General features: G+C 51.0%; 2 protein-coding genes across 2 annotated transcripts; one reads left to right on the top strand and one right to left on the bottom strand.

The window, feature by feature from the left end:
- The first annotated feature begins 1,413 nt into the window (after positions 1–1,413).
- Positions 1,414–7,956, top strand: LOC140193170 (synaptic vesicle glycoprotein 2A-like). The gene is made up of 5 exons (XM_072250564.1): positions 1,414–1,575; positions 2,033–2,166; positions 3,298–3,501; positions 4,532–4,691; positions 5,276–7,956. The coding sequence occupies exons 1-5, from the start codon at positions 1,442–1,444 to the stop codon at positions 5,457–5,459; spliced, it is 816 nt and encodes a 271-aa protein (XP_072106665.1). The 5' UTR covers positions 1,414–1,441; the 3' UTR covers positions 5,460–7,956.
- Positions 7,957–18,080: 10,124 nt separating this feature from the next.
- On the bottom strand, positions 18,081–18,561 carry LOC140193171 (bolA-like protein 1). Its single transcript, XM_072250565.1, has one exon. It carries the CDS (start codon positions 18,535–18,537, stop codon positions 18,094–18,096), a length of 444 nt encoding a protein of 147 aa, XP_072106666.1. The 5' UTR covers positions 18,538–18,561; the 3' UTR covers positions 18,081–18,093.
- Positions 18,562–22,385: the final 3,824 nt, after the last annotated feature.

Below are 22,385 nucleotides of genomic sequence, written 5' to 3'. Positions count from 1 at the left end.
CTTATAACTTCCGGATATTCCTTCTTCACGGATCAAACTCCGCCTGCCCTCCCTCTGTACCTAAGGGCCACTCACCAACTCAAGAGGGACCCCAAGGGTGGTCATTTTGCCAACCCAGCAGTGACCATGACAGGATCCAGGGCCATCTCTTGCCCCTCCATCCCCACAGCCAGAACCCTGTGTACGGGGTCTCATTGTCGCGTTCCCTCCTCTGTCCAGAGCCCCAGCGACACCCTCTGACACCCTTGCTTGCTCCCTTCTGACCTTGGGGTCTTTCCCCAGCATTGGACCTCACCCCAGTAACCCGATACCCCAGGGTCTCTCACACCTCATTTCTCAGAGTGGGGATCAAACCACTCATCTGCTTAGGATCCTCCTCAACCCTAACACCAACCACGTGCTCCTTTACTATCACACCCCTCCACATGTCCTCTCCTCCTCACAACACTCTCCTTCTATCTCCAATTGCCCCTCTCCTGACTGTACATGAGTGGACATTGTTGGGAGTGGGGTGGCTTCACTCTGTGTCTGACCCCGGGAGTGTGTGATGGGACAGTGTAGAGGAAGCTTCACTCTGTGTCTGACCCCGGGAGTGTGTGATGGGACAGTGCAGAGAGAGTTTCACTCTGTGTCTGACCTCAGGAGTGTGTGATGGGACGGTGTAGAGGGAGTTTCACTCTGTGTCTGACCCCGGGAGTGTGTGATGGGACGGTGTAGAGGGAGCTTCACTCTATGTCTGACCCCGGGAGTGTGTGATGGGACGGTGTGGAGGGAGCTTCACTCAGTGTCTGACCCCGGGAGTGTGTGATGGGATAGTGTGGAGGGAGTTTCACTCTGTGTCTGACCCCGGGAGTGTGTGATGTGACGGTGTGGAGGAAGCTTCACTCTGTGTCTGACACTGGGAGTGTGTGATGGGATGGTGTAGAGGGAGCTTCACTCTGTGTCTGACCCCGGGAGTGTGTGATGGGATGGTGTGGAGGGAGCTTCACTCTGTGTCTGACCCCGGGAGTGTGTGATGGGACGGTGTAGAGGGAGCTTCACTCTGTGTCTGACCCCGGGAGTGTGTGATGGGACGGTGTAGCGGGAGTTTCACTCTGTGTCTGACCCCGGGAGTGTGTGATGGGACAGTGTAGAGGGAGTTTCACTCTGTGTCTGACCCCGGGAGTGTGTGATGGGACAGTGTAGAGGGAGCTTCACTCTGTGTCTGACCCCAGGAGTGTGTGAATGGAGGATGTGGAGGGAGTCTCATTTTATGTCTGACCCGGGGAGTGTGTGATGGGAATGACACTCTGTGTCCGACTCCAAATTATAGTGCGAGTGTGCAAGAGGACAGTGGGAGTGTGTGACGGGACGATGCGAGTGTGCGACAGGTTGACACACTCGCACTCACTGTGACCTCTCTGCCCACAGTTACTATGGCCTCACAGTCTGGTTCCCCGACATGATTAAACACCTCCAAATGTTGGAGTACTCCTCCCGAACAAAACTCTTTTACAAGGAGAAAGTCGAGCATTTCACCTTCAACTTCACGTTGGAAAACCAAATCCACAGGAACGGAGATTACTACAATGACAAGTGAGTTTCCTGGCCAGTAGCAGCAGGGGGGCGGTGGAGGCGAAGAGGAAGGGAGGGTGAAAGGAGGGGAGGGAGGTGAGGGGAGGGGAAGGGAGAGAAAGGGGAGGGGAAGGGAGAGAAAGGGGAAGAGGTAGGGAAGGAGAGGAAGGGAGGTGGGTGGAGGGGAGGGTTGGGGGTGGGAAGGGGAGGGGAGGGGTAGGGTAAGGAGGTGAGGGAAGGGGAAAGGAGGGGAAGGGGAGGGGAAGCGAAAGGGGTAGGGAGATGAGGTGAGGGGAGGGGGAAGGAGAGGAAGGGAGGTGAGGAGAGGAAGGGAGGTGAGGAGAGGGGAAGTAAGTGGGAAGAGAGGAGAGGGGAAGTAAGTGGGAAGAGAGGGGAGGGGAGATGGGGATTGATTGAGTATATCTGATCCTGGTTTTATCAACTCATTGTCGACATCTCTTTCCTCATTCTTCTGTAGGTTTATTGGCATGAAGATGAAGTCAGTGATCTTCGAGGACTCGCTCTTCGAAGACTGCTACTTTGAGGATATCACCTCCAGCAACACTTTCTTCAAGAACTGCACGTTTGTCTCGACGTTGTTCTACAACACAGGTTCACCGACTCTGGAAGTCTGTTATCGCCCTGAATCTCTCGCTCTGTGTCTCATCCCTTACCTCCATCTCTCACCCCCTCCCCTCCACCTCTCACCCTCTCCCCTGTCTCTCACTCCCTCCCCCCGTTTCTCATCCCTTCACCTGTCTCTCACTCCGCTTCCTCCATCTCTCACCCCTCCCCGTCTCTCACCCTCTCACCCATCTTTCACCCTCTCACCCCTCCCGTCTCTCACCCCTCCCCGTCTCTCACCCTCTCACCCCCTCCCCGTCTCTCACCCTCTCACCCCTTCCCTCTGTCTCTCACCCCTCCACCATCTCTCACCCCTTCCCTCGTCTCTCACCCCTCCCCGTCTCTCACCCCTTCCCTCTGTCTCTCACCCCTCCACCATCTCTCACCCCTTCCCTCGTCTCTCACCCCTCCCCGTCTCTCACCCTCTCACCCCTCCCCCCGTCTCTCACCCCTCCCCGTCTCTCACCCCTCCGTCTCTCACCCCTCCCTCGTCTCTCACCCTCTCACCCCTCCCCCGTCTCTCACCCTCTCACCCCTCCCCCGTCTCTCACCCTCTCACCCCTCCTGTCTCTCACCCTCTCACCCCTCCTGTCTCTCACCCTCTCACCCCTTTTCTCTTTCACTCCCTATCCCATCTCTCAGTTCCTCCCCTCATCTATCCCTTTCCATCTACCAATCACACCCCCTTCCCTCTTTGTTTTCCCTACAACTCCCCTCCAACTCCAAATCCTTTCCCTCCCCCACCTTCCCTCGAACACCTCCATCGTCACTCCGCCATCCTGTCTGTCTCCCCGCCTCCCTGACAACTATTGGCTTTCTCTTGAATTTATTGTACACTGGTGGGTGCGAGTGTGAATGTCGCTGTGTGTGTGTGTGTGTATGAATGAGAGAGAGAATCTGGGTGAGTGTGTCCCAGCATGTCCACAAGAGTGTGCATGTATACGTGTCAGACTATGCGTGCTAAACTGTGCGTGCGTGTGTGTGTGTATACGTGTATTCCTGTTCACTGTGTGTAAGAGCCCGGGTGTGGGAGACAGTGGTTTACGTGTGAAGCCTGTCACAGTTGAACACCCGGTGAGCAGGTGGTGGAATGTGACCCTCCCCTCTCCCCTCCCACAGATTTCTTTGACTACAAGCTGCTGGGCTGCCGGCTGGTGAACAGCACCTTTCTGCACAGTAAGGAGGGCTGCCAGCTGGACTTCAGTGACGAGAACAACGCCTACATGATCTACTTCGTCAGCTTCCTGGGAACGCTGGCCGTGCTGCCCGGCAACATCGTCTCCGCTCTCCTCATGGACAAGATCGGTCGCCTCCGAATGCTGGGTGAGTGCGGCCGCGGGGGTGGTGGGGTGGACCAGCCGTTAAGACTGGAGCTCAACTCCTTCTGCAGTCTGTGAGGAACTTGTACATTCTCCCCGTGACCGCGAGGGTTTTCTCCGGGTGCTCTGGTGTCCTCCCACAGTCCGGCTGGTTGGTTAAGCGTCCTGTGATTAGACTAGCGTTAAATAGTTGGGTTGCTGGGCAGCATGGCTTGAAGGGCTGGAATGGGCTCTTCTGGGCTGAATAAACAAACAAATAATTCGCCGAGGTGGTGTCCATAGAGGGGAGTCTGGATTGTGTGATGTGAGCTGGGTCCGCAACTCTCTGCTGTTTTTTGCGGTCACGGGCAGAGCAGTGGATGCACCAAGCCATTATGCATCCCGGCAGGTCAACGGGGAGTCGGGGCTTTGGTGAGCTTTCTTGGCTGTGATGTCCACGCCTCGGAACTTGAAGCTCTCGACCTTGTCAACCTCAGGAGTTCTCAGGGGCTTTTGAGGCGGGTGGGGGTGACAGGAACTTCAGGGGAGGAATTCATGAAGTAAGTGGCAAATTGGGAATGTAGGAACCTGGCCTTAGAGGTCCGGAGGGATTTAGCCCCAAGTCTGAACCTGTGCCTAGTTCTGCTTCTAAACACAATCTCTCCCTTCTGTCCGTCACCTACCATCATACCCCCACTTCACCTCCTCCTACAACCATCGCCCTCCTAACACTGTCCACCCTTTCCTCCACCACCTTCCTCCCTACCCTCCTCATCCTCTTCCCTCCCATTCCTCCCTCACTCCCTCGAACCCTTCACATGCCCCCGTTAACCCGTCTCCCCTCTAATCCCTTACCTTCCCTCCACCACCTCCTGCCCTCTCCACTCACTCCTATACTTACCCCTCCCTCATATTCCCTCCACTCATCCCTCTTGTGAATCCTCCCTACACTCCCTCCTCTCCTCCTCTTTCTGGCCCCGCTGTCTCTTCCCTCTAATCTCCTCGCTCGCCCTCCCTTATGTCTCTCTCCCTGTCACGTTCCCCCCTCTCCCCAGCCGGATCCAGCACCCTCTCGTGCATCAGCTGTTTCTTCGTCTCCTTTGGCAACAATGAGTCGGCCATGATCGCCCTGCTCTGCCTGTTTGGGGGAGTCAGCATCGCCTCCTGGAACGCACTCAACGTCCTCACCGTGGAGCTGTACCCGTCTGACAAACGGTAGGCTGGCCCCTCTTTCAGCACATCCGTACTTCCTCCCCCCCATCCCTCTTTCCACCTTCCCTCCATCTGTCTCTGGTTTCCCTCCACCCCTCTCACTCTCTCCCTCTCCCTCCGTCCCGTCTCGATCCCTTTAACCCCCAATCTTGCTCTCTCCATCCCCCTCATTCCCTCTACCTTCCCAGCACCCGTCTCTTCCACCCCTCCCTCCCTCTGACCCTCTCTTCCTTTGTCCCTCCCTTTCTCTGTCCATCCGCCCCTCTGCTCACTCACTCCCTCACTACCTCCCTCCCCCACAGGCCTAGCCAGTAACCGTCTGTCTCCCCTCTCCCCGAGCAGGCCGGGCTGCTAACATCTCTCCCCTCGCAGGCCGAGCTGGTATCCTCTCTCCCCTGGCAGGCTGAGCTGGTATCCTCTCTCCCCTCTCCCCTAGCAGGCCAGGCTGGTGTGCTCTCTCCCCTCTCCCCTAGCAGGCCTGGCTGATAACCTTCTACCTCCTCACAGCCCTGATCGGTAACCTTTACTCTCCTACCTCCCCCCGCAGGCCTGACCAGTAACCTTCTCTATCCCCTCTCCTCCTGCAGGACCACGGCCTTTGGCTTCCTCAATGCCCTGTGCAAGTTGGCTGCCGTTCTGGGCATCAGCATCTTCCAGTCCTTCGTGGGCATCACCCGGGCCGTCCCCATCCTCCTGGCCTCAACCGCCCTGGCGCTCGGCAGCTACCTGGCCCTCAAACTGCCTGAGACCCGGGGCCTGGTCCTTCAGTGAGTCGCTGCGGGCCGCCACGGCCTGTGTACATACACCCTCCCTCCCCCCTCCAACCGCCCCTCCTCCCTGTCGCACTGTGTCTGCCCCGGCATCCCCTTACCGACCACCTGCAGGCCTCAGGCTGGAGAGTCCCGGCGTCTGGTCTTTCCTCTGTCGATGAATCCTGCCACAATCACCCCTCCCCGCCTCAGTCCACTGGGAGTTGGAGGTGTACCAGGTAGGGTCTGTCCTGATGTCTGCTTCTCAGGCCTGTAAATGAGAACCATGATTCTACCAGGCCCCATCCTGAGGCCAGTAAGCAAGGCCAGCTACTCCGCCAGGCCCTATCCTGAGGTCGATTACTTTGGCAGGTTCCATCCTGGGCCTGATAAATAAAGCCTGCTCTACCACACCCCATCCTGAGATCAACCACCTCACCAGGGTCCAAGCTGAGGCTGATAAATGAGGCCATCTACTCTGCCAGGCCCCATCCTGAGGCCATCTACTCTGCTAGGCCCCATCCTGACTCCACCTACTCTGCCAGGCCCCATCCTGAGGCCATCTACTCTGCTAGGCCCCATCCTGACTCCACCTACTCTGCCAGGCCCCATCCTGAGGCCATCTACTCTGCTAGGCCCCATCCTGAGGCCATCTACTCTGCTAGGCCCCATCCTGACGCCACCTACTCTGCTAGGCCCCATCCTGACGCCACCTACTCTGCTAGGCCCCATCCTGACGCCACCTACTCTGCCAGGCCCCATCCTGAGGCCAATAAATAAGGCTTACCCTGTCAGGCACCATCCTCAGGCCAGCTGCCCCACCATGCCCCATCCTAAAGCTGACTAATCCGCCAGACCCACCCTGAAACTGACTGCCCTGCTGGGCCCCATCCTAAGGACAACCACCCCACCGGGCCCAATCCTGAGGCCTAGACGTGTACGGGCACCATTTCCTCTTAGCACTATTGGGTCATGACCACACCCTGCTAGAGCTTTACCTCAAGCCCCAGCATTCCAACGCTCCCCCAGGCCCATCCCCAGGACGCTGTCCCACTCACAGTATCCAATTTCTTCCTGGGAGATGCTCCCGCAGGTCCCATTCGTAAGGCCTACCCCATGAGGCCCAGTCCCCAGCACTCTCTCCGTAGACCCAGCTGATGTGATTTATACAGTGACCCAACCCCTCTATCTCTGTTCTCAGACAATCTGTGTGCAGTTTCTAGCCGTGTAACCGTTCGGAGTGTCTGTTGATGACCCCCCCCCACAGCCCCATCGGAAACAGGGGGGAGGGGACAGAGGCGGGAGTTTTGGGGAGCAGATTCTACACCTGCCCCTACCTAAAGTAACTGGTAACTATCACAACCTGCCGAGGTACCATCCCTGGTTAATCACTAACCTGGTCACTGCTAACTAACTGCCCCTAATCTGGTTTCAAATCACCAGTTATTCCAGATTATAGAGCCAAGTAACCATCTCTAACAAGATCTAACTAATCAACATCCTCCCTAACCAATCCCATCTACCAGTCCATATCCAACCCAACTAACAAGCTGGCCCCTACCCAGACCCAACTAATCAGCGACTCCATCTACTGACCCATCTCTAACCAGACCTAATTAATAATCATCATTCTTAACTAATCCCAACTACTGGACTTGACCCACATTCAATGATGCCTAACCCAACGAGTGGATGGTCCCTAATCAGACCTAACGAACATGTTGGTCCCTAACCAAGTCCAACTAATGAGCCAATCCACAAACAGATCCAAATAACCAGACCAAACCTACCAGCCAATCCTTAACCAGCTCCAGGTAGTCTAACCAGAATCTGGTTAACCAGTTGCATTCTGACCAGAACCAACCAACTAGGCAGTCAACCAGAACCTAGTTAACCAGTTGGTCTAGAACATGACCAAAAGTTAACTAGGCGGTCTAGCTAGAACCCAGGTAACCAGTTGCTCTGTAGCCTCACAGAGACAGTGCCGGACTATGTCTAGACACATGTCTGGGTCCCGGTTTACACCATCTAGCCAGAGTCTCCCCCCCTCCCCAGCCGTCTGCCTCCACAAAGTGAAGGGCCACAGGAAGAGGGAAGAGTGGAAAATGACTCGGAAGTATTTAACGCAGGGGTGGGGAGACTCATCCAGGAAACAACCTCCCGCAGTCCCCTCCCCTGCCCAGCCCCAGTGACTTTTGAACTGGTGAGTGAAGCCTCGACTGCTGGTTCTAGCACCGATCCCCAGTGGCCGAGATTTCTTTCCCCTACCGTGTGTCCTGTTGTGACTCTCAGTACAGTTCTGACCTTTGAGTGGTGTAGAATTAGCGTGTCTGTGCGTGAGCGTGAGTGCGTGTGAGTGTGCGTGAATTCTGTGCAGTTCCTTTGTAACAGGGTTGGTGTCTGTGTACAATCAAGCCTTGTGGTAGTTGGAGAACTTGATGTGTAGTTTCAGGTGTAATCGTGTTTTCGTGGTGTGTTGGAATTTAACTGTTTTCTATAATATTTTAAAAAAGCCAAGAATGGCACAAAACTCCACTTCAAACAGTAGCACAATAAATGAACAGATGATAAGACTGGTCTGATTTTTTTTTGGGGGGGGCGCGATTGAACAAAGAAAAATACAGGCCTTTTGGCCCACAGTGCGGACTGACTTGTTAAACTAATCTGCCCACACGAGGTCCAAGTCTGCATATTCCATCATGGGCACCGAGCCTCCCAACTACCAAGGACACCTTCAAGGGTCGATGCCTCAAAAAGGCAGCATCCATCATGGAGGGCCCCCACCACACAGGACGTGCCCTCTTCCCATCGCTACCATCAAGGAGGAGGTACAGAAACCTGAAGACACTCACTCAACGACTCACCAACAGCTTCTTCCCCTCTAAAATCGGATTTCTGAATGGGCAATTAATCCATGAAAGTTGCCTTCTTTTTTGCCCAAACACAAGAAATTCTGCAGATGCTGGAAATCTGAAGCAACACACACAAGATGCTGACTGAACTCAGCATCTATGGAAATGAATAAACACAAGACTGGTTCCAACAATTCAGCGGATGCCAGTTCTAATAACCCCAGACACCTTCAAACTGCTGATTGTGCAACCTCTATCTCCAGCTCCAACCTGGACCCTGACCGACAGCATCTCCAGGCCGGGTCTTCACGTGCTGCCACCAGGAACCCCTGTCTCCCCTTCCCCTACTACCACCCTGCAATCCCGTGCGTTTCAGGCCCCAACACCAGCTCTTGGAGACTCCATCTTCCTCCCACCCCACCATCCCTGAAAACCCCAACCCTCCCCTCTCCTCAGACACCATCAACCATCTAGCCTCCTTCCCCCCCCTTCCAAGCCTCGCTCTCATCCACACCAGGTCTTCACTATTCCCTCAGACATTCCCCTCTCTGAGACAGAACATACAGTCCTCGGTATGGGCCTCACCTTTGTCCTCCCGTGCTTACACCTCGGTGAGTTCTGCATCCGCCATGGGGCTGAGCTCTTCTGCCGCCTCCGTCACCGTGCCTACTTCTTTGGCAAGGACTCCCCACCCCGCGCCGATGTCCCCTTCACCCGTCTTCAACCTTCCTCCTCTTCCTGGACTCCCTACTCTGGCCTTCTGTCTGCTCTGGAGCTTTTCATTGGCAACTGCTGACGGGACATCAACTGTCTCAACTTCTCCACTCTTCTCTCCAATTCCAATGTCACTCCCTCTGAGTGCTCTGCTCGCCACTCTCTCCGCGCTAATCCTAACCTCGCCATCAAACCCGCGGATAAGGGGGGCTGCTGTAGTAGTCTGGCAGGCTGACCCCTACCTTGCTGAAGTCAGGCAGCAACTCTCAGAGACCTCCTCTTCCTGACCCCACTAAGGAACACCAAGCCATTGTCTCCTACACATCACTGACCTTATTAGCTGTGGGGATCTCCCTTCCACTGCTACCCTTGCCCCATTCCAACTGTTTCTGCCTCCTACCCAAGATCCACAAACCTGCTTGTCCAGGTAGAGCCATTGTTTCAGCTTGTTCCTGCCCCATCAGATTCAGATTGGCATACCTCGACTTCGTTTAATCCCCCCGGTTCAGTCCCTCCCCACCTACATCCGTGACACCGCACATGCTCGCGATCTTTCAGTGAGTTTAAGTTCCCTGGCTCTGATTGTCTCGTCTTCTCTTTGGATATCCAGCCCCTGCACACCTCCTTCCCCCACCAGGAGGGCCTCAAAGCTCTCCACTTCTTTCTGCATAACAGACCCAACCAGTTCCCCTCTACCACTACTCTCCTCCGTCTGGCAGAACTGGTCCTCGCCCTCAATAATTTCTCCTTCAGCTCCTTCCACCTCCTTCAAGCAGAAGGTGTAGTCATGGGCATGGGTCCCAGCTATGCCTGCCTGTTTGTCGGCTGCATGGGGCAGTCTTTGTTTCAAGCCTACACTGATGTCTGTCCTGCTCTTTTCCTACGCCACATCGATGACTGCATTGGTGCTGCTTCCTGCACCCATGCAGAGCTCATCAACTTCATCAACTTTGCCTCCAACTTCCACCCTGCCCTCAAATTCACCTGGTCCATTTCCCTCCTCTTTCTCAATGTCTCTGTCTCTATCTCTAGAGACAGCTTATCTACTGATGTCTATTACAAACCCACAGACTCTCACAGATACATGGACCATACCTCTTCCCACCCTGTCACCTGTAAAAATGCCATTCCCTTCTCCCAATTCCTCCGTCTCTGTTGCATCTGCTTTTACAATGAGGCTTTTCGTTCCAGAACTACTGAGATGTCCTCCATCAAAGAAAGGGGCTTCCCTTCCTCCACCCTCAACGCTGCCCTCAACCCTATCTCTTCCATTTTGTGCACATCACCCTTCCTCTTGCTCTTCTTATACTTGTACAACGCCTTGGGGTTTTCCTTAATCCTGTCCGCCAAGGCCTTCTCATGGCCCCTTCTGACTCTCCTAATTTCATTCTTAAGATCCTTCCTGCTAGCCTTATAATCTTCTAGATCTCTATCATTACCCAGTTTTTCAAACCTTTCATAAGCTCTTCTTTTCTTCTTGACTAGATTTACAAAAGCCTTTGTACACCACGGTTCCTGTACCCCACCATCCTTTCCCTGTCTCATTGGAATGTACAGTACCTATGCAGAACTCCATGCAAATATATTTCCCTGAACATTTGCCACATTTCTTCCGTACAGTTCCCTGAGAACATCTGTTCCCATTTTATGCTTCCAAGTTCCTGCCAGATAGCCTCATATTTCCCCTTACTCCAAATAAACGCTTTCCTAACTTGTCTGTACCTATCCCTCTCCAATACTATGGTAAAGGAGATAGAATTGTGATCACTATCTCCAAAATGTTCTCCCACTGAGAGATCTGACACCTGACCAGGTTCACTTCCCAATACCAGATCAAGTACAGCCTCTCCTTTTGTAGGCTTATCTACATACTGTGTCAAGAAACCTTCCCGAACACACCTAACAAACTCCACCCCATTTAAAACCCCTCACTCTAAGGAAATGCCAATCAATATTTGGGAAATTAAAATCTCCCACCATGATAACCCTGTTACTTTTACACCTTTCCAGAATCTGTCTCCCTATCTGCTCCTCGATGTCCCAGTTACTATTGGGTGGTCTATAAAAAACATCCAGTAGAGTTATTGACCCCTTTCTGTTCCTAATTTCCACCCACAGACACTGTAGACGATCCCTCCATGACTTCCTCCTTTTCTGCAGCCGTGACACTATCTCTGATCAACAGCGCCATGACGTGAGAGAATAGGACTAATTAAGTGTGACAGTGGAAAACTGTGTATGGAACTGGAGGAAATAACAGAGGTATTTAATGAGTACTTTGCTTCAGTATTCACTACAGAAAAGGATCTTGGCGATTGTAGGGATGACTCGCAGCAGACTGAAAAGCTTGAGCATATAGATATTAAGGAAGAGGATGTGCTGGAGCTTTTGGAAAGCCTCAAGTTGGATAAGTCACTGGGACAAAATGAGATGTACCCAGGCTACTGTGGGAGGCAAGGGTGGAAATTGCTGAGCCTCTGGCGATGATCTTTGCATCATCAATGGGGATGGGAGAGGTTCCAGAGGATTGGAGGGTTGCAGATGTTGTTCCATTATTCAAGAAAGGGAGTAGAGATAGCCCAGGAAATTATAGACCAGTGAGTCTTACTTCAGTGTTTGGTAAGTTGATGGAAAGGATCCTGAGAGGCAGGATTTATGAATATTTGGAGAGGCATAATATGATTAGGAATAGTCAGCATGGCTTTGTCAAAGGCAGGTCGTGCCTTACCAGCCTGATGGAATTTTGCAAAGATGTGACTCAATACATTGATGAAGGTAGAGCAGTAGATGTAGTGTATATGGATTTCAGCAAGGCATTTGACAAGGTACCCCACGGCAGGCTTATTGAGAAAGTATGGGTTCCAAGGGGACATTGCTTTGTGGATCCAGAATTGGTTTGCCCACAGAAGGCAAAGAGTGGTTGTAGACGGGTCATATTCTGCATGGAGGTCAGTGACTAGTGGTGTGCCTCAGGGATCTGTTCTGGGACCCCTACTCTTTGTGATTTTTATAAATGACCCGGATGAGGAAGTAGAAGGGTGGGTTAGTAATTTTGCTGATGACATAAGAACAAAAAGCATAAAAGCAGGAGTAGGCCATCCGGCCCATCGAGCCATTCAATAAGATCATGGCTGATCTGTCCGTAAATTCAGCTCCACCTACCTGCATTTTCCCCATAACCCTTCATTCCCCTACTATGTAAAAATCTATCTAACTGTATCTTAAATATATTTAGTGAAGAAGCCTTAACTGCTTCCCTGGGCAGAGAATTCCACAGATTCACCACTCTCTGGGAAAAGCAGTTTCTCCTCATCTCCATCCTAAATCTTCTTCTCTGAATCTTGAGGCAATGTCCTCTCGTTCTAGTCTCACCTACCAATGGAAACAGCTTTCCTACTTCAATCTTATCTATTACTTTCAAAATTTTGTATGTTTCTATAACATCCCCCCTCATTCTTCTGAATTTCAGAGAGTATAGCCCCAGGCGACTCGATTTCTCCTCATAGACCCCTTCATCTCTGGAATCAACCTGGTGAACCTCCTCTGCACTGCCTCCAAAGCCAGTATATCCTTCCTCAAGTATGGAGACCAGAACTGCACACAGTACTCCAGGTGCGGCCTCACCAGTATCCTGCATAGTTGCAGCATGACCTCCTTGCTTTTGAATTCAATCCTTCTAGCAATGAAGCCAACATTCCGTTTACCTTCTTAATAACCTGTTGTACCTGCAAGCCAACTTTTTGCGATTCATGAATAAGCACTCCCAAGTCCCTCTGCACAACAGCATGCTGCAATCTTTCACCATTTAAATGATAATCTGCTCTTCCATTATTCCTTTCAAAGTGGATGATCTCGCATTTACCTATGTTGTATTCCATCTGCCAGACCTTGGCCCACTCACTTAATTTATCTACATCTCTCTGCAGACTCCCACATCCTCTGTACAATTTGCTTTTCCACTCAGTTTAGTGTCATCAGCAAATTTTGCCACGCTACACTCAGTCCCCTCTTCCAAATCATCAATGTAAATGGTAAACAGCTGCGAGCCCAGCACCGACCCCTGCGGCACCCCACTCACCACTGACTGCCAACTGGAGAAACACCCATTTATACCAACTCTCTGCCTTCTATTGGTTAACCAATCCACTATCCATGCCAATACACTTCCTTCAACTCCATGCATCCGTATCTTATTTATAAGTCTCTTGTGCGGCACCTTATCGAACGCCTTCTGGAAATCCAAGCATACAACATCCAGCTGTTCCCCTCTATCCACTGCACTCATTATGTCCTCAAAGAACTCCAGTAAGTTTATCAAACAGGACCTGCCCTTTCTGAATCCATGCTGCATCTGTCTGAAGGAACCACTCCTTTCTAATTGTTTCGCAATTTCTTCCTTAATGACAGCTTCAAGCATCTTCCCGACTACAGATGTCAAGCTAACTGGCCTATGGTTGCCCGCGTTTTGCCTACGTCCTTTTTAAAAAACTGGCATGATATTTGCTGTCTTCCAATCCGCCAGGACCTGCCCAGAGTCTAGAGAATTTTGATAAGCGATTACCAACGTGTCCACTATAACCTCCACCAATTCCTTCAGCACCCTGGGATGCATCCCATCAGGACCAGGGGACTTATCCACCTTCAGGCCCTCTAGTTTGCTCATCACTATCTCCTTAGTGACAGTGATTTTATCGAAGTCCTCACCTCCCATTTCGTCCATGTCATCATTCCTTGGCATATTAGACATGTCCTCCACCATGAAGACTGACACAAAATAGTCGTTCAACGCCTCAGCCATTTCCTTACCACCCAATATTAATTTCCCCTTTTGGTCTTCCAAGGGACCTACGTTGACTTTAGCCGCCCTCTTCTGCTTTATATATTTATAAAAACTTCTGCTGTTTTTATACTTTGTGCTAATTTACTTTCATACTCTATCTTCCCTTTTCTTATTTCTTGTTTAGTGGTTCTTTGTTGCTTTTTAAAGTTTTCCCAATCCTCCAGTCTCCCACTACTCTTTGTGACTTTGCACACGAGCTTTTAATTTGATATTATCTTTTATTTCCTTAGTTACCCAAGGCTGGCTCTCCCCACACTTACTGTCCTTACTTTTGACTGGAATATACTTTTGTTGAGCACTGTGAAAAATCTCTTTGAAAGTATTCCACTGTTCCTCAACTGTCCGACCAAATAGCCTGTGCTCCCAATTCGCATTAGTTAACTCCTCCCTCATCCCGTTGTAGTCTCCCTTGTTCAAGCATAATTTACTAGTTTTAGATCTAACTATTTCATCCTCCATCTGTATGCGAAATTCAATCATACTATGATCACTCTTTCCAAGAGGATCCCTGACTACAAGATTGTTAATCTTACCTGTCTCACCGCACAGGACTTGATTTAAGATAGTCTTTTCCCTTGTAGGTTCACTAACATGTCGCTCAAGAAAGCCATCACAGATGCGTTCTATGAAGTCCTCCTCAAGACTTCCTTGACCAACCTGATTCACCTGATTTACGTGGAATTTAAAATCCCCCATGACAATTGCCGTTCTGTTCTAACAAGCTTCAGTTATTTCTTGGTTAATCGCCTCTGCCACTGCAATATTTTTATTAGGTGGCCTATAGACAACTCCCACCAGTAATTTTTTCCCTTTACTATTCTTAATCTCTACCCAGATGGACTCAATATTCTGCTCCGTAGACCTTATATCGTCTCTCACAATCATCCTGATCTCATCCTTAATTAAGAGCACCATCCCACCTCCTTTGCCCTCCTGCCTTTCTTTCTGTATTATCTGATACCCTTGGATATTTAATTCCCAGTCATCTCCACCTTGCAACCAGGTTTCCGTAATGGCCACTAAAATCATATGCCTTGGCACTGATCTGTGCCACAAGTTCACTAGCCTTGTTTCTAATACTATGGGCATTTAGATAAAGTGCCCATATACTCATTGCCCTTTTAGAATCTAGTGACCTATGCAATTTTTGCTTTTAACTTTTATGCACTCTACTCTTATTTTTTTCTTCACTAATTCTAGCTCTGGTCTCTGCTTCACTTCCCTCTTCTTTTCTGTGTGGGTTCCCATCCTCTTGCCATATTAGTTTGAAACCTGCCCAACTGCACTAGCAAACAATCTCCCTAGGACATTTATCCCAGCCCTGCCCAGACAGTACTGGTCCCACCTCCCCCAGAAGTGGTTCCAATGCCCCAAGAATCTGAAACCCTCCCTCCTGCACCATCGTTCGAGCCATATATTCATTCTAGCTGTCCTGCTATGCCAACTCTGGCTAGCTCGTGGCGTAGTCCTGAGATTATTACCTTTGAGGTCCTACTCTTTAATTTATCTCCCAGCTCCCTAAATTCAGCTTGTAGGACCTCATGACACAAAGGTTGGGGGTGTTGTGGATAGTGTGGAGGGCTGTCAGATGTTACAGCGGGACATTGATAGGATGCAAAACTGGGCTGAGAAGTGGCAGATGGAGTTCAACCCAGATAAGTGTGAGGTGGTTCATTTTGGTAGGACAAATACGATGGCAGAATATAGTATTAATGGTAAGACTCTTGGCAGTGTGGAGGATCAGAGGGATCTTGGGGTCCGAGTCCATAGGACACTCAAAGCTGCTCTGCAGGTTGACTCTGTGGTTAAGAAGACATAAGGTGTATTGGCCTTCATCAATCATGGGACTGAGTTTAGGAGCCTAGAGGTAATGTTGCAGCTATATATGACCCTGGTCAGACCCCACTTGGAGTACTCTGCTCAGTTCTGGTCGCCTCACTATAGGAAGGATGTGGAAACCATAGAAAGGGTGCTGAGGAGACTTACGAGGATGTTGCCTGGATTGGGAGCATGCCTTATGAGAATAGGTTGAGTGAACTTGGCCTTTTTCCTTGGAGCGACAGAGGATGAGAGGTGACCTGATAGAGGTGTATATGATGATGAGAGACATTGATCGTGTGGATAGTCAGAGGCTTTTTCCCAGGGCTGGAGTGGCTAGCACGAGAGGGCACAGTTTTAAGGTGCTTGAAAGTAGGTACAGAGATGTCAGGAGTAAGTATTTTACGCAGAGTGGTGAGTGCGTGGAATAGGCGACCAGCGACAGTGGTGGTGGTGGAAATGATAGGGTCTTTTAAGAGACTCCTGGGTAGGTACATGGAGTTGAGAAAAATATTGGGCTACGGGCAAGCCTAGGCAATTTCTAAGGTAAGGACATGTTCGGCACAGCTTAGTGGGCCAAAAGGCCTGTATTGTGCTGTAGGTTTTCTATGTTTCTATAATATTATTATTATTTCTGGGTTTTTTTGGTCTGCATCAGATCTGGAGTTAACAATTATTCTTTTGTCCTTACCAACTTATGTACAGGAAATAACATTAAACTTTATTCTGGTTCTCCTTCGCTCCCACCCCATCAACTTGTGCAGCCACTTGCAAGGCGCTGTGGACTCGCACCCCAAGACCCCTAAAGGAATCCAAGATCTGGAAACTCCCCAACAATCTCAACACTGGACTGTTCCCACAGCCGACGGACTCACTTTCGAGGAACTCCACAACTCACGTTCTCAGTCGTAGTTCTTTACTTTTTATTCCTTGTCTTCTTTTGCACACTGGTTGTTTGTCAACCTCTGTTGCTTTGTTTTTCATAAATTCCACTGCATTTCTTTATTTTCCTGTAAATGACTCTCATTATGAGGTGCAGGCGGGGAACCCAGTGTGGCTTCCTACTGCTGTAGCCCATCCGCTTCAAAGTTCAATCTGTTGTGCATTCGCAGATGCTGTCCTGCACACCACTGTTGTAACATGCAGTTTCCGTCAGTTTGAATCAGTCTGACCTCGCTCATTAACAAAAACGTCCCTCTGTTCCAAGGCAGTGTCCTCTGATTCAAGTCTCCCCACCATAGGAAACATCCTCTCCACATCCACACTATCGAGGCCTTTCAACGTTCACCGGGTTGCAATGAGATTCCCTTCATTCTTCTCGCTGTCAGTGAGTACAGGCCCGGAGCTCCTCATATGAAAGCCCTTCCACTCTCAGGAACCCCCTCCGGACCCTCCCCAGTGTTAGCACTTCCTTTCTTAGATAGGGGGCCCAAAATCGCTCACTACCCTCCAGTGAGGCCTTACTGGTGCCTGATGAAGCCTCAGTATTACATCCAGTCCTCGCAAAAATTAACGCTAACATCACGTATGACTTCCTCACCACTGACTCAACAGGGGTGTGAGGAGGGGGTGGAAGAGAGGGGAGAAGGAGGGGTGGTAGGAGGAGGAGAGAAGGGGAGAGGGGAGGGAGGAGATGGGAGAGGGAAGAGTGGCAGGGGAATGGAGGGGACAGTGAGGAGGTGGAAGAGAGGGAGGGAGGGGTGCAAAGCAAAGGAAGTGGGATAGGAGGGGGAGGGAGAAGGAGAGAGGGAGAAGAGGGAGAGGACAGGAGGAGGAGAGAGGAGGTGGAGGAAGAGGGGAGGAAGGGAAGGAAAGGGGGAGGAGGGGGGAAGGAAAGGGGAGGGGGAAGGAAAGGGGAGAGAGGGGAGGGGGTAAAGGGGACAGTGAGGAAGAGGGGGAGGGAAGAGGAGGGGAGAGAGGGGGAGGGAAGAGGAGGGGAGAGAGGGGGTAGAAGGAGGGGAGGGAGAGTACGGAGCGGAAGACGAACAGTGAGAGGGGGAGGAGAGGGGGAGGGGAGGGAGAGGAGAGAGAAGGGAGAGTGAGAGGGAGGGGGAGGGAGAGGGGGGAGGGGGAGGGGGAAGAAGAGGGGAGGAGGGGGAGGAAGAGGAAGGGGAGGGGGAGGGGGAGGAAGAGGGAGGGGGAGGGGGAGGAAGAGGAAGGGGGAGGGGAAGAGGGGGAGGGAAGAGGGGGAGGGGAGGGGAAGAGGGGGAGGGGAGAGGAAGAGGGGAGGGAGAGGAAGAGGGGAGGGAGAGGAAGAGGGGAGGGAGGGGAGGGAGAAGGGGAGGGGAGGGAGAAGAAGGGGAGAGTATGGAAGGGGGAGGGAGAGTGAGAGGGGAGGGGAGGGAGAGTAGGATAGGAGGAGGGGGAGGGAGTATGGGGCAAGGAGCCGCTGACAGACCATAAGACAGTCAAGGGCATGTAGTGTTCATCGTTTATTTGTTGACGGAGTGCTCAGTCACTGGATGGTGTGGGGTGGGGTCTCCCTGCCCCACCCTGCCGCTCTCATGCTTGGACCCTCCGAGGCAGGGTGGGCTGGTGTCGATGCGGGCATCGTCTGCCCACTGCTGGGGAGTCCTGGCATGGATGGAGAGGGCATGGACGGGGCCAGCGAGCTCCTGGCCGACGGCCGCGTGGACCAGCCGGTGTCGCTGGAGCAGAGGCAGCCCCTCGAAGCGCGGGCTCACCACCACCACCTTGAAGTGGGTCTCCGAACCAGGTGGGACGGCATGCCGGTGGCTCTCATTCAGCACCTCCAGGTGGGCGGGGGCCAATGCCTGCTGAATCTTCGCTCGCAAGGTGCTCTCGACGGGGCGCCTGGGGTCCCGGACTGCTGTGGCCATCGCCCTTCGCAGGGGACCGCTTGCCACTAGGCTCATCTGCTCACTGCCTTCGACCTCTGGTGGCTGGCAAGAGGAGAGCAAAGGGTTAAAACCATGGGGAAGGTTCCTTCCTCACTGCTCCTGCCACAGCGTACCCCTCCCTCCTTTCACAGTCAGATGCCCCCACCTCACTGCCCCCTTCTCATCACCCCTCTGCAGTGCAGAGATCTTTTTGCCATCCATCCCACAGTGCACTCCAGCCTTGTCACCCCTCCCAAAGAAAACTAAATAATAAATAAATAAATACTGAGAACAAGAGATGAAGAGTCCTTGAAAGTGAGTCCATAGGTTCTGGGAACATTTCAATGAAGGGCAAGTGAAGTTATCCCCACTGGTTCAAGAGCCTGATGGTTGAGGGTGATAACTGTTCCTGAACCTGGTGGTGAGAGTCCTGAGACTCATAGTCATACTTTATTGATCCCAGGGGAAATTGGTTTTCGTTACAGTTGCACCATAAATAATTAAATAGTAATATGTAAATTATGCCAGGAAATAAGTCCATGACCAGCCTATTGGCTCAGGGTGTCTGACCCTCCAAGGGAGGAGTTGTAAAGTTTGATGGCCACAGGCAGGAATGACTTCCTATGACGCTCTGTGTTGCATCTCGGTGGAATGAGTCTCTGGCTGAATGTACTCCTGTGCCCAACCAGTACATTATGTAGCGGATGGGAGACATTGTCCAAGATGGCATGCAACTTGGACAGCATCCTCTTTTCAGACACCACCGGCAGAGAGTCCAGTTCCATCCCCACAACATCACTGGCCTTACGAATGAGTTTGTTGATTTTGTTGGTGTCTGCTACCCTCAGCCTGCTGCCCCAGCACTTGACAGCAAACATGATAGCACTGGCCACCACAGACTTGTAGAACATCCTCAGCATCGTCCGGCAGATGTTAAAGGACCTCAGTCTCCTCAGGAAATAGAGACGACTCTGGACCCTTCTTGTAGACAGTCTCAGTGTTCTTTGACCAGTCCAGTTTATTGTCAATTCGTAACCCCAGGTATTTGTAATCCTCCACCATGTCCACACTGACCCCCTGGATGGAAACAGGGGTCACCGGTGCCTTAGCTCTCCTCAGGTCTACCACCAGCTCCTTAGTCTTTTTACATTAAGCTGCAGATAATTCTGCTCACACCACGTGACAAAGTTTCCTACCGTAGCCCTGTACTCAGCCTCAATCCTCCTATACCACCTTCCTGATGGCAGCAGTGAGAAGAGAGCTTGACGTGGAGAGAGTGAGCAATTTCAAGTTCCAGGCTGTCAATATCTCTGAGGGTCTAACCTGGTCCCCAACATATCGAAGCAGAGAAAGCACGACAGCTGCTATATTTCATTAGGAGTTTTGGTTTATTTCCTAAAACACTCAAAAACTTCTACAGATGTACCATTCTAACTGGTATCGGGAGGTGGAGAGGAGCTACTGTACAGGGCCAAAGTGAACTGCAAAGAGTTGTGAGAAAGTTAGCCAGCTCCATCCTGGGCACCAGCCTCCATAGTATCCAGGACAGCTTCGAGGAGCGCTGCCTCAGAAAGGGTGACGTCCATCATTAAGGACCCCCATCACCCAGGACAGGCCCTCTTCTCATTGTTACCGTCAGGAATGAGATACAGAAGCCTGAAGGCACACACTGAGCAATTCAGAAACACTTTCTTCCCCTCTGCCATCTGCCGGACGATGCTGAGGATGTTCTACGAGTCTGTGGTGGCCAGTGCGATCATGTTTGCTGTTGTGTGCTGGGGCAGCAGGCTGAGGGTAGCAGACACCAACAGAATCAACAAACTCATTCGTAAGGCCAGTGATGTTGTGGGGATGGAACTGGACTCTCTGATGGTGGTGTCTGAAAAGAGGATGCTGTCCAAGCTGCATGCCATCCTGGACAATGTCTCCCATCCACCACATAATGTACTGGTTGGGCACAGGAGTACATTCAGTCAGAGACTCATTCCACCGAGATGCAACACAGAGCGTCATAGGAAGTCATTCCTGCCTGTGGCCATCAAACTTTACAACTCCTCCCTTGGAGGGTCAGACACCCTGAGCCAATAGGCTGGTCCTGGACTTATTTCCTGGCATAATTTACATATTACTATTTAATTATTTATGGTGCAACTGTAACGAAAACCAATTTCCCCTGGGATCAATAAAGTATGACTATGAGTCTCAGGACTCTCAGCACCAGGTTCAGGAACAGTTATCACCCTCAACCATCAGGCTCTTGAATCAGTGGGGATAACGTCATGTTCTCGATACTTGTTTATTTATTTATCTATCTATTTATTTTCCCCTGTTGTGTTTGCACAATTTGTTGGACTTTTGCACCTCGACTGCTTGTCCATTTTCCTCGTATCTTTCACTGATTCTACTGTGAATGCCCACAAGAAAATGAATCTCAGGGTCGTACAGTGTACACAGATATTTATGTACGTTGCTAACAAATTTACTTTGAAGTTTGAGATAATCTTGCTGCAGAACAGCAAACATTCAGCAGACTCAGCTGCGGGATTTGAGGAAGGAGGGCTTTGGGGGGGGGGGGGCGGGGGGAGAATGACGTCTGGCTGGGCCTGTATTCCGAACAATGGAAGAGCAGGCTTGAGTGAAAGGCCCTGAGCGGCAAGTTGTTCTTACCCACAGGCTGGTCTGTATATGGAACGAGCTGCCACGGGAAACGGTTGAGGGAGGCGCATTAACAGAGGCCCTTCCAGCCCTGCAACCCAGTGTGAGTGCAAGCGGAACTGCAGCATCCAGACAGAGGCCAACCTGGCCGAACAAACTGTGCCACCGTTTCGGCAGGGGCGAAGGGCAAGTCGGGCAGATGATAATAATAGGGCTGCACAGGGAAGAGAAAAAGCTAAAAAGCCAAGTTGCAGTTTCAGAAAGGGCGGTAATCTACACGCTGCTGATGAAAAATCCGATCATGATGAGAGTGACAAAGGACTGTGTAGCCTTGAGAGTTACAACATGAAAACTAACAATAGACAAGCAATATGGCTCATGTCAGAAGTGAACGGTAAATTATTTAAAATAGAATTGGACACTGACTCGGCTGTTTCAGTCATTCCACAAAATGATTTTGAACGGCAACTCAAAGATACTGAACTGAAGCCTGCAGATATCCAATGAAGAACTTATTCCTGTGGGATTGACCTTTGTAACAGTGAAATACAACAACCAACAAGCCACATTGGGTTTGTACGTGGTAAGAACAGGAGGGCCAAAATTGTGGGGATATGTTTGGTTGAGACAGCTACCTGATTCGGGATCCATCCACCATTTGTGTGCCGTATCCACTCTGCAATGCAGAAAACTGAAAGCCAATTAAGAAAGGTACTGGATAATGCCATAACTGTCGAAAACCATGAACCATTGCCCCACAGAGTTGGTGCTAAGCTCCGTGCCTCTGGTTGGAAAGCATATTGGACCAAGGAAGGACCATGATGCTCAGAGGGAATGTGAAACTGACAAAAGCAGTGGTCGGACTACAACGGTTTTTGTAGGCAACATATCTGAGAAGGCTTCTGATCTGTTAATCAGGCAGTTACCTGTGAAATGTGGCTTGGTTTTAAGCTAGAAGTAAGTTTAAGGAGCTTCGGGTAAGTTTTAAGCATTCGGCTTTTGTGAGTTATAAAACAACAGAGTCTACCCTGCGTGCATTAGGGTTTTGGCATGAACTTCAAGTGGGAGACAAAATGCTGCTTGTAAAGGTAGATGCAAAGACCAAAGTCCAGCTGGATGGATGGAAGGTCAAAATGAAAGGAGTCGGTGGAGATACGAAGACAGAGAATTCATCAGATCACTTTGTGGATATGGAAACCAAGGGGAGAGATCAGATTATAAAGGGAGCA

The sequence above is a fragment of the Mobula birostris genome, unplaced genomic scaffold (genome assembly GCF_030028105.1).
Source record: "Mobula birostris isolate sMobBir1 unplaced genomic scaffold, sMobBir1.hap1 scaffold_4112, whole genome shotgun sequence".
NCBI lineage: Eukaryota > Metazoa > Chordata > Chondrichthyes > Myliobatiformes > Myliobatidae > Mobula > Mobula birostris.
The sequence above is the reverse complement of the archived record's forward strand: the minus strand, read 5'-3'. Positions and strand labels throughout refer to the sequence as shown.